This window comes from Elephas maximus, chromosome 22 (assembly GCF_024166365.1).
Source record: "Elephas maximus indicus isolate mEleMax1 chromosome 22, mEleMax1 primary haplotype, whole genome shotgun sequence".
Lineage (NCBI taxonomy): Eukaryota > Metazoa > Chordata > Mammalia > Proboscidea > Elephantidae > Elephas > Elephas maximus.
Window position 1 is genome coordinate 47,215,994 of NC_064840.1, and position 12,381 is coordinate 47,228,374.

Here is a 12,381-nt window from a genome sequence, read left to right on the forward strand (position 1 = left end):
TAAGTACAGTTCCTCATGAGCACAATTAAGTGTTCTGGAATTCCCATTCTTCACAATGTTATCCATAATTTGTTATGATTCACACAGTCGAATGCCTTTGCATAGTCAATAAAACACAGGTAAACATCCTTCTGGTATTCTCTGTTTCAGCCAGGATCCATTTGACATCAGCAATGATATTCCTTGTTCCACGTCCTCTTCTGAATCTGGCCTCAATTTCTGGCAGTTCCCTGTCAAGGTACTGTTGCAATCATTTTTGAGTAATCTTCAGCATAATTTTACTTGCATGTGATATTAATGATATTGTTTGAAAATTTCCATATTCTGCTGGAACACCTTTCTTTGGAATGGGCATAAATATGGATCTTTTCCAGCTGGTTAGCCAGGTAGTTGTCTTCCAAATTTCCCAGCATAGATTGGTATTCCATCAATTCCTGGAGCCTTGTTTTTCGCCAATGCCTTCAGTACACCTTGAACTTTCTCCTTCAGTACCCTTGGCTCTTGAGCATATGGTACACCTCCTGAAATGGTTGAGAGACAGTACCTGACCTAAATCCAACGGCAAAGCCTGAGTTCTTTTCACTATAAACTGTGCCAGTGCATTAAAAGAAAAAATTAGCACCTGATACTCTCTTTCATATAATTTCAGAATTGAAAGAGAATAAAAATGAGAAGGCATGAAGAAGAGTTTATATTCTGCATGGAGAATGTTCCCAAAAGTCTATTCACAAAGATTTCTTAACAAATATTCCTCTTTGAAAGTGGAGAATATCCTCTACAGGATATGTATACAAAGTGGGCACACGAAAATTTATAACCAAAAAATTACACTTACCATTGGTAGACAATAAAAACTGAGCAGCATTTTTCTGCGGCAACCACCTAATTTTGTTGATCTTTTCTTCTATTTCTAAACTTTTCAAGTAGTCAAACTCTGGTTCATGGCTCTGGAAGGTGCTGTAAACATTATATTCTCCTCTGCTATGAGACTGGATTTTGTTCTAAAATGCAAAAACAAATATTTGGACCACTGTTGAAAAACCTCATTTCAAACCAATCAAGCACATAATCAACTGCAAGAGATCTTGCAAATTCTAGTTAATTCATTAGGTGTATCTTAAAAAAACCAAAAAACCAAACCCATTGCCACTGTCGAGTCGATTCTGACTCATAGCAACCCTACAGGACAGAACAGAACTGCCCCATTGAGTTTCCAAGGAGCACCTGGTAGATTTGAACTGCCGACCTCCTGATTAGCAACCTACCACTTAACCACTACGCCACCAGGGTTTTCAGGTGTATTTTACATACAATCACACTGTTTTTTATATTTAACAGCCTCCAAGGAATAATAAGAAAGCTTAAAAAGGGGAAAGCTAAATAAAACCTAATAATCTAAGCCCAAATTAAATAAGAAAATACAATAAAACATGGATCAGTTTGATTACTGGATCTAATTAATTTGCTGTTTTGATATATTAAAAATATAGAGGTATACTGATAAAAATGTAAGAAAAATTTGCTCAGAAACAGCTGGCAAGGCATACCTCCTTTCTCTGCCCACTTAAGGGTCAATTCTCAGCCTGTTATTAATCAGCATTATCTAGCACCTCTCCCAAACCCCCTCTTACCACCTACTGCTTACCCTCCCTTCTTATGAGACTGGCAAACACTGATGATTTGTTTCATTTAATATCAGTGTGAGACAATATAGTTTAAATTAGATGGACTTGTGAACTTTAGTAACACTAATGCCTCAGAAAGACTGAGTTTTAACCACATTCAGAATTTACTCTTTTAGCTTATTATGACATCATTAAAAATCTATCAAAAATCATTAAATGGCTAGTTCAAAGAACCTATTAAAAATTATTTATATGAAATGATAGTAATGGATATTATTGATAAGTCAACTAAAAGTAAATTATAAATGAAAGTTTTGTTTAAGCACTTGTCAATAGGAACTATCATTATTCTCTATATAAAAAGACAACCTTATTGAATTATCATCTTGAATGGGTTGTTTTCTTTCAGTAGCTTGATTATCTAGATTGATCATTCACTGATACACTTATACCTGGACACTCTGACAGTATCAACTATTAATAAGCGGGTTTGCCGACGTTAAAGAATGCAGAGCATACCGAAGTACATAACCTATACTGGGGAAAGGAGAGGGTAAAAATCAAGCCCAGAACCTTATCTCATTATCACACTCTTACCCCAAATGAGATAACCTAGTCCATTACATACACTCTGATATCATTTTAGAAGACATTCCACAAATCTTCTACCTCAAATTACTCACCCAGTCTCACAATGTTTATTAAAACCAAAACCAAACCAAACTCATTGCAGTGGAGTCAATTCTGACTCATGGCAACCCCACGTTACAGAGTAGAACTGTTCCATAACGTTTCTTAGCTGTAATCTTTACAGAAGCAGATCACCAGGCCTTTCTTCCATGGTGCCACTGCCTGGGCTTGAACCACCAAATCTGTGGGTAGGTAGTCAAGTGTAACCTATTTGCATCACCCAAAACCAAACCAAACCCGTTGCTGTCGAGTCGCTTATTATGCTCTCCGAAAAAAAAAAAGATGCACTACACAGCAGTTGGAATTTTAATATAGATGCTGTTTTCAACTTTGGTTTTTCATTTAGTACTCAAAAGAGAAACTTTGGTATTAGGTAAACTAGGTTCTGGAAGGATAGAGATTTAGCAACAAAGAATCTCTGCCTTCAAGTAACTTGTGTAGATAAAACTTTAGTCAAAAGTAGAAACTGATTAAGGTCCATACAGTTCTGGTAAGCAATATAAAGAGCTAAGGGCAAACTGCAAATCAGTCCATACACAAAAGTTGAGTCTGTATGGTTGATCACACTGGATTTGCTGCCGTGTAAAGGAAGGTAAACACAAGTATCTGGCGAAAGTATTCTCTAAAACAGAAAGGGAACATCACCCTGGGGACTCACAATCTATTAGAAGATCCAAAACAAAATCACTGAGGTATCTGGCAGTCTCAAAGGAATGCAAAAAGCACTGTTTCTTTTTAAAGAAGAAGAAAAAAAACACACACACACAAGCAGAAAATTATGTCGAAAAAACTAATGATGTCAGACTGAACACTGGCATTAGCTAGCCTCCGCTCTCCCTTGAAACTCCACTAACGATGCAGTAAAATAATTTTTAAAGAGAAATCTACACAAAGAATAACAGCAATTATGACAGCGGCAGTTAACAAAACAGAAGAGGCTATGAAACAGATACATGAGTGGTAACTGACTTAAGATTACACTAGACAACATGAGCAGTGCTCATCCAGTCAGTGGAAGGCCTTAAGAGCAAAACTGAGTTTCACAGAGAAGAACTTCTGTCTCAAGGCTGCAGCATTATATGCTGCCAAGTTTCTAGCCTGCTGGTCTGTCTTACAAATTTCAGACTTGCCAGTCCCACAATCACATGAACCAGTTCCTTCAAATCAATCAATCTCAAGCCCTCTCTCTCTCCGTACCCTACTTTGTTTCTGGAACACCCTAACACACTTGCTTTTGCAATCACTGCAAGAATCTATTTTCCTAACCAAACAGATTTTTTGTGTGGAATTTTCTTTCATAAAATAAATCTGTAAGAGCTTTATTCCCAACACCTGTAATAGTACCTGGAATATAACAGGTATTCAATAAATATTTTCCAAATAAACAGTAATGATAAAAAAGAATGAGCAAAGATGGTACTGGTGTGGTAAAGAGAGACTGGAGGTAACCTGGTAGATGGGAGTACTGTGCAGAAATTCGAAAGAATGAGATTTATACATGGCAGTCAACAAGGATGTTGAAAATATAGTTCTTAGTGTACAAAAAAGGAGGACACAGAAGGAGGTATGACATATAGGAGTCTTTAAATGCATTAAAAACACAGTACAGAAAACCAAAATTAAAAATTTTGAACACAGATGCAAGCTAAATCCAAAAATGTATAAAGGGTACAACATTAGGGCCAGGCGAAAGCAGTGGTTCAGTAGAAGAGCGTTTGCCTTCCACGAGGGAGACCTGGGTTTAATTCCTGGCCAGTGCACCTCATGTGCAGTCACCATCTGTCTGTCAGTAGAGGCTTGCATGTTGCTACGATTCTGAACATGTTTTGGTGGAGTTTCCAGACTAGGAAGAAGGGCCTGGCAAGCTGCTTCTGGAAAATCAGCCAATGAAAACCTTATGGAAGACAATGATCCGATTCTAATGTGCATGGGGTAACCACGGTTGAGGGCAGACTCTATGGCAGTTAACGACAACATCATGACTAAGTTGTAATGCAGAGTAATTAAGACAATGTGATATTGCCAAAGGATAAACAAATATACCAAGGAAAAGGAGGAGAAAGCCCAGAAGGAAGCCTGAATTATGACAAGCTGGCCTTGCTCAGCAACAAAGAAAGGGTAATCTTTCCACCAAATGGTGTCAGACCAGTTGACTATTCACATGAAACAAACCTTGACCTCATACACCACAAACCATATAAGTAAATTCCAGGCCAATCAGAGGTATAAATATGAAATGTACAATAATTCGGTTCTACGACAACTCTGTCTATAAAACTTTCTGCAATGATGGAAATGGCCTCTATCTGTGCTGTCCAATATGGTAGTTACCCATGGTTACTGGGCATCTGAAATGTGGCTACTGCAGCTAAGAAAGTGAATTTTAAATTTTAATTAAATAGCCACATGTGGCTAGTGGCTACTCTACAAGACAGCAGAGGTCTAAAAGAAAACAGTAACATCCTCCTGAAGTTTGGGGTAGAGAAATATTTAACAGGACAGTAAAAGTAGTAACCTAAAAGAAAACACTGATAAACTAAATTGGATTAATATTAATGACCTCAATTTATCAAAATGTATCATTCAGAAATGAAATGAAGTCACAGAACGGAAAATACTTCCAACAAATATAACTGACAAGGGGTTTATATTCACAAAGTATAGAGAAAATCTACAGATCAATAAGAAAACTGACAGATAACCCAGTAGAAAATGTGCAAGAGATGTGAATAGGCACTACACAAAAGGCAGTAACATCCAAGTGGCCAAAAATAAATAAAAAGATGCTCAACTTCAATGTTAATGAAGTACAAACTGAAACCACAATAAGATACGCTCATTGTTGTTGTCGTGTGCCATCATGGCGATTCAGACTCATAGCATCGCTACAGGACAGAGCAGAACTGCCCCATAGGGTTTAGGCTGTAATTTTTACAGGAGTAGACTGCCACTTCTTTTCTCCCATAGAGCTTGAACCGCTGACCTTTCCATTTGAAGCTGAGCACTTAACCACTGTACCACCAGGACTCCTTGGACACAAACCTCCACCAAATGTTTAAATTAAAAAAAAAAGTGATAAAACAGATGCTTGGCAAAGATGTGGTATAATAAGAATATTCATATATAGTTCACGAGAATATAAGTTGGCAGAAACATTTTTTTCTGTATTGTCGTTGTTTGGTGCTGTCCTACTCATAGCGATCCTAATGAATGAAACGACCGAATGAAACACTGCCCAGTCCTGCACCACCCTCATGATTGTTGCTATGCTTGAGCTCCCTGTTGCAGACACTGTGTCAATCCACCTCTCTGAAACCCTCCCTCTTTTTGCTGACCCTCTACTTTACCAAGCATGATGTCCTTCTCCGGGGACTGATTCCTCCTGATAAAATGGCCGAAGTGTTTAAGATGTAGTCTCTCCACTGTTGGTTCTAAGGAGTATTTTGGCTGCAGTTCTTCCAAGACAGATTTGTTCATCCTTTCGGCAGTCCGTGGTATATTCAGTATTCTTTGCCAACACCATAATCCAAAAGCGGCAATTCTTCTTTGGTCTTTCTTAATCATTGTTCAGCTTTCGCATACATATGAGGCGACTGCATACCACTGCTTGGGTCAGGTGCACCTTAGTCCTTAAAATGACATCTTTGCTTTTTAATACTTTAAAGAGGACTTTTGCAGTAGATTTTACCCAACCCGATGGGTCGTTTGATTTCTTAACAGCTGTGTCCATGGGTGTAGACTGTGGATCCAAGTAAAATGAAATCCTTGGCCATTTCAATCTTTTCTCCATTTATCATGCTGTTACTTATTGGTCCACTTGTTGGGATTTTTGTTTTCTTTATGTTGAGCTGCAATCCACACTTAAGGTTGTGGTCTTTGATCTTCATCACTAAGTGCTTCAAGTCCTCTTTGCTTTCAGCAAGCAAGGTTGTATCATCTGCACATCACAGGTTGTTAATGAGTCTTCCTCCAATCCTGAAGTCTCGTTCTTCTTCATATAGTCTAGCTTCTCTAATTATTTGCTCAGAATACAGGTTAAGTATGATGAAAGGATACAACCCTGATGCACACTTTCCTGACTTTAAACCACATAGTATCCCCTCGTTCTGTTTGAATGACTGCCTCTTGGTCTAAGTACAGGTTTCTCACTAGCATAAATTAACTGTTCTGGAATTCCCGTTCTTTGCAATGTTATCCATAATTTGTTATGATTCACACAGTCGAATGCCTTTGCACAGTCAAAACACGTAAACATCTTTCTGGTATTCTCTGCTGTCAGCCAGGATCTGTCTGAAATCAGCAATGATATCCCTTGTTCCACGTCCTCTTCTGAATCCGGCTTAAATTTCTGGCAGTTCCCTGTCGATGTACTGCTACAACTGCTTTTGAATGATCATCACCAAAGTTTTACTTGCCTGTGATATTGCTCAATAATTTCTGCATTCTGTTGGGTCACCTTTCTTTGGAATAGGCATAAACATTGATCTCCCTCAGTCAGTTGGCCAGGTAGTTTGTCTTCCAAATTTTTTGGCATAGACAAGTGAATACTTCCAGTGCTGCATCTGTTTGATGAAACATCTCAATTTGTATTCCGTCAGTTCCTGAAGCCTTGTTTTTCGCCAATGCCTTCAGTGCAGCTTGGACCTCTTCTTTCAGTGCCATCAGTTCCTGATCATATGCCACCTCCTGAAATGGCTGAATGTCGACCATTCCTTTTTGGAATGGTGACTCTGTGGATTCCTTCCATCTTATTTTGATAATTCTCATGTCGTTTAATATTTTCCCTGAAGAATCCTTCGATACTGCAACTTGAGGCTTGAATTTTTTCTATGATCTCTACTAAAACTGAATACATACCCTATGACAAAATAATTTCATGCATGACTATGAGCACCAAAGAGCACAGTCAAGAACATTCATCCCTGCATTATTCTTAATAGCCCCAAACTGGAAAGAACCAAAATGTCACAATGGTAAATTTTTACAATTTTGAAGAGTACCCTTAGTCCTTAAAGTGACATTTTTGCTTTTTAACGCTTTACAGAGGTCTTCAGCAGCAGATTTACCCAAAGTGATGCGTCGTTTGATTTCTTGACTGCTGCATTCCATTGACTGCGGATCCAAATAAAATGAAATCCTTGACAGCTTTAATCTCTTCTCTGTTAATCATGATGTTGCTTATTGGTCCAGTTTTGAGGATTTCTGTTTTTGTTATGTTGAAGTGCAATCCATACTAAAGGCTACAGACTTTGATTTTCATCAGTAAGTGCTTCAAATCCCCTTCACTTTCAAGTTGTGTCATCTGCATATCGCAGGTTGTTAATAAGTCTTCCTCCAATCCTGATGCCCCGTTCTTCTTCATATAGACCAGTTTCTTGGACTATTTGCTCAGCATACAGACTGAATAAGTATGGTGAAAGGATACAACCCTGACCCACACCTTCTTGATTTTAAACCATGCAGTATCCCCTTGTTCTGTCTGAATGACTGATTCCTGGTCTAGGTACAGGTTCCTCATGAGCACAATTAAGTATTCTGGAATTCCCATTCTTCACACAATGTTATCCATAAATATTCCAGAGCCAATTAAATTCGTACTGCAGATCAATGTTTCACAACCGTTTTGACCTACCTTTTACTGTCTTTGGCAAATCTCATATGCTACAAGTTTATTAAACTTTTTCACCAAAGTTAGAAAAACAATCTTCTTCCAAACCACACATGCAACATGCAACTCCTTTCACTCAATGGCCCTAATAGTCTCTCTACCTCCCTGATTAAGAGATTATGAAACAGCCTGAGAAAAACATTCACAGTATCTAAAACTAAACGTTACAAAATGGTATGTATAGCATGGTCGTTAATTGTTTAAAATTTTTTTAAAAAGCTGAAGGACCAACACACACACATACACACTGGTCTTTATTCACATGATGGGATGATTTTAGATTTTTATTTTATTCTTTATGCAAATGATATATAAATTTCACAGTTTCTATAATTAACATGAATAGTCAAGATAACAGTTAAAGAAAACACCTGAAAGAACTTCACTTGACTATGTGTAAAACTGCGCTTTTACTAACTTCTTTCTTCCTTTAATTACATTCTGTGAAAATGTAGGAAATACTTACTTCCTCCTGCAAAATACCACAACCTCTAGAGAACATGAAACGCTTTCCTTTAAATATTTCATATAAGAGAGTAAATGGACATTTTTTAAATCTCCAAATAGAACATTACTAAAAGTTATTGTTTCAAAATGTTCCTTTAACCTTATATTTGTTATATGCAATTAACTGTTCTGTATTTCAAAGTATAAAGATGTTAGGTCCATTCAGGGATAATGGAAGAAACGGTACAAAACAGAATCAACTTGCATCTGATAACAAACTACTATCAACGCATTCAGCAACCAAGGGGGAACTTCTCAGAATAAAATCAATCAATGATGAAAACAAAAAAGGAAATTTCAAACTTTCTCTATAATGACTGTAAAGCACTTCAAAAATTTGAAGGACATTATTAAATTATATTCACTAACAAGTTAATGTTCATTTACTGAGCATCTTTTTATTAGGTACTACTGAGCAATACGCAATTAGAAGAATGGCAGTTGTAATTTCCTACCCATTGAACTACAATACAGCAGAAGAGAAAAAAGAGCACGTGGTTAAAACAATTAGAAAATAAAATTAAGCCACACTGCTCTTTGCTATTATATTCAAATAAAATTTAAAGGAAATGTAAGCTACAAAAAATGCTTTAAAATGTTATAAAATCTAGAATTATTATTGTGCTATTCTCTATACCCTAGTCAGAATATCTCAGTTCTAAACTACTTACAGAATAAAAACACAGTTACACAGAAGAAGTGCTTAGTTACTCCAGGTTTTGCATGTTGCTGAAAGGACAACAAAAAAATGCCTTTCTCAGACTGTAGTTTTCTTCTCCAGTTATATATCACTAAGAAAAAGAACTATGATCAAGACTCTCCAAGCTTCTTTCTCATAAATTGAAACCTCAATCTGACTTAAACATTAAGGAGCTGGTTTCTCTCTGATAAAGAGATTCGGATGGCCCCTACTAGGTATTAGATGAAAATTTAAAAGATCCCTTTTACTAATTCTGTCTTCTTTTACCTTTGAAATTCATAAAACATAATAATCCTTTGGCCCTCGGTTTTCTTGTATGTCAAACAGAGCTTATCATCTCTGTCTTTCAAGGGCCAGGGCGGTTTTGAGAACTAAATGAGAAGGTCAAGTAATATTCAAATACGATTTTCTTTTCCAGGTGGGAACCACACCCAAAAAATCCACTTTATACCATTCAGAAGCAACACGATGCAGCAAAATTAGTAACAGTGTGGTATTCCGGGAACCTCATTTTAGTTTCTTCTGTGTCTCAAATGAAAAAGTGGCAAAAACGATAGAGGTTGGATCAGATGGTCTTTAATGTCTTTTCCACCAATAACATTCTAACTTGATGGAAGCACACACACATAAACACACACACAAACATAGCATATACTAGATACAAGTGATGTTCACTAGAAAAGTTTTCTTTGTAAGGGCACAAGTCAAATTCTTTTTAACAACCAGAGCCTTCAAATCAGGGAACCTGCAATCATCTCTATTCTGATCTAGTATTTAAAAGAGAATAAAGAGCCAAATGAGGAAAGACCCAATTGCAATAAATGACAAAATCTGTCTAGATGACTCAATCACAATACGAAACAAATTAGACGATTACAGTTGGAACAGCCTTGAAAAAGGCATTGGAAAAAGAAATGTGAAGGCTAGAAATAACTCTATAGAAGGAATATTGCCTGATCAAGGTACATTTTACAGTGTAGGCAAGTTTTCAATAATATAACAACCTGTCTAGCAATCTGCGGAGTTGGGTGGGGAAGATGGAAGAGAAGGTCACTCTATCACATAACTTAGAGTAATTAATTTCAAGTAAATAATGAATTTAAATGGAGAAAAAACAAAATATGGGTGAATGTTTATGTAATTCGGGAGCAGGAAATTAACAACAAAAACAAAAAGTAAACAAAACTTAAGGCAGCCAATCTACAAAACTGGAAAACATATTGCCATGTGAAAGAGCTAATGCCCTTTACAATATATGGCCTATACAAATCAACAGATACAGCAGTAGAAAAAACTGGACATAGAACATAAAAATTTACTGCAAGTAAAGTGAAACTAAAATCCAATAAAATATTTTTTCAATCACCAATTTGTTGGTTTTCTTTCTCTCTATATTTAGAAAAAGGAAAAACAAAAATGACGACAGAAAAAACCAACCTAGTACCTGAAGAGAAATGACAGTCTCAAAATTTTTGGCTGGAGTATGAATTGGCAAAATTTTCTTAAGGCATTCAGTGATATTAAAAAAAAAAAAAAAAAACTTTAAAAACGTCCATCTCTTAGGATCCATGAACATCCTAAGTAAATAATAGATGCTTGAAAGATTCAACAACAACCAAAAAAGTAAAGAAATAATCTAGTTATATAGTAATAGGGGATATGTTAAATAAACTTCAACACATCTCTGTAACACAGTATCCCTAGACCATTAAAGATGATGAAACGGTATGTACCATATAGCATGTAAGAGGAAAAAATACAACCCTTAACATAGTATTATCTCATTTTTAATAAGATATGCCTTTGATATACACCAAAAGTGCTTATTTTTGTTTGGTGGCAGTTATAGGTTCCCCCCACCCCAATCCTACTGATATTTCCTAAATTATCTACAATTAGCATGATGAGCTTTAGTTAAGAAGAAAATAATTACGAATGATAACACAATGAAGTGTTTTATGTGTGGAAGTGGAGAGAGAATGGCAGGGATAAGAAAAAGTAAGTCTAAAACTACTGGGTATTATTAATTCCATAGATTTGGAGTTTTTTTGACGTTGGGAATTTTTGGGGAGGGATAATGTAAGAAATACAGTTAATTAAAATTTCTGGTCAACTGAGATAGTGAAAAAATAATTTTAATCTGTTGAAAACATCATTTAAAGGTCTAATTTCTACATAAAATTTAATATTATCAGAATCAAGTTGGGGGGGGGAGTCATTCACCACTACCACCATTGTAAACTTATCATTTAAAAACATACTGGTATTTACAACGATGAGTAATTCTCAAAAGACATGCTACTGAGGTCCTACATAATGAATTTCTCTTTTTCTTGAATTCTTAAATACAGTTAAAAAAAATGACAGACACATGAAAGGGGAGTTCTATTTTTCTCTCAGAGGTCTTCTCCAAAAAGTCAGTGTTCATTTCTTTTTGCAAGAGTATGTATCTGAAATACTAGCTCTTTAAAATCTTCAAGAGAATTTCAAAAAGTAATCACTGGAAATTATTATTATTTAAAGCAAATTTTCAATCTTACTTTTCAATACAAGTAAAATATTGGCAATTCCAGTAACTACATGTTAGGCCTTCAATTCAACATATTACTGACAGCCTTTAGGAAAATAGTATTACTCTGAATACATCTACTGAACCTGCATTAAAGCAAATATTTCCTCCATTTTTCTTATAGTCTAACCATTTCTTCAACCTATGGAAGGTGAAAATTACCTCATTCTCAAGGAAATACCAAATCAGCTTATAACTGACAACTTATATTTTAAAATAATCAAGTCCTCATTAAAAATGCAGACTCTCTGAAACCCTCAATATAAGCTGGTATATGTTAAGATGGAATTGCTTAGTAAGCAAAATTCATTAAAAATTTTTTTTTCTCTAAACACCTTTCTCTAAAATAGAAACATAAAGTAGCCATTAACTTTTAAAAGAAAAATAATTTCAAGAGCATATAATGTGTATGGGAAAAGCTTCCTGTGATTTCTGAGTAATAAAGAAACTAACATTTTGGTGATATAACACAAAAGGCAGCAAAGAACACTGAAAAGAGTACATGTCAGAAATTCTAGGTTCTAGTTCTAACACTAAGAAATCAAGTGATCTCTTTATATCTTGACTTCCTTATTTGTAAAGAAAGGGAAACTGTAATGATCTGTAAGGTCCTATTTCAACA

At 35.8% G+C, this 12,381-nt stretch overlaps 1 protein-coding gene across 2 annotated transcripts in view; it reads right to left on the reverse strand.

Annotated features, from left to right (window-relative positions):
• Nucleotides 1-12,381, reverse strand: part of PPP2R2A (protein phosphatase 2 regulatory subunit Balpha) — an 87,699-nt gene that overhangs the window by 20,013 nt on the left and 55,305 nt on the right. For both annotated transcript variants that reach the window (XM_049866365.1, XM_049866364.1), the window contains exon 4: nt 836-1,001. In XM_049866365.1, the coding sequence (XP_049722322.1) occupies nt 836-1,001 (166 nt within the window). The remainder of the gene's footprint in view (nt 1-835; nt 1,002-12,381) is intronic.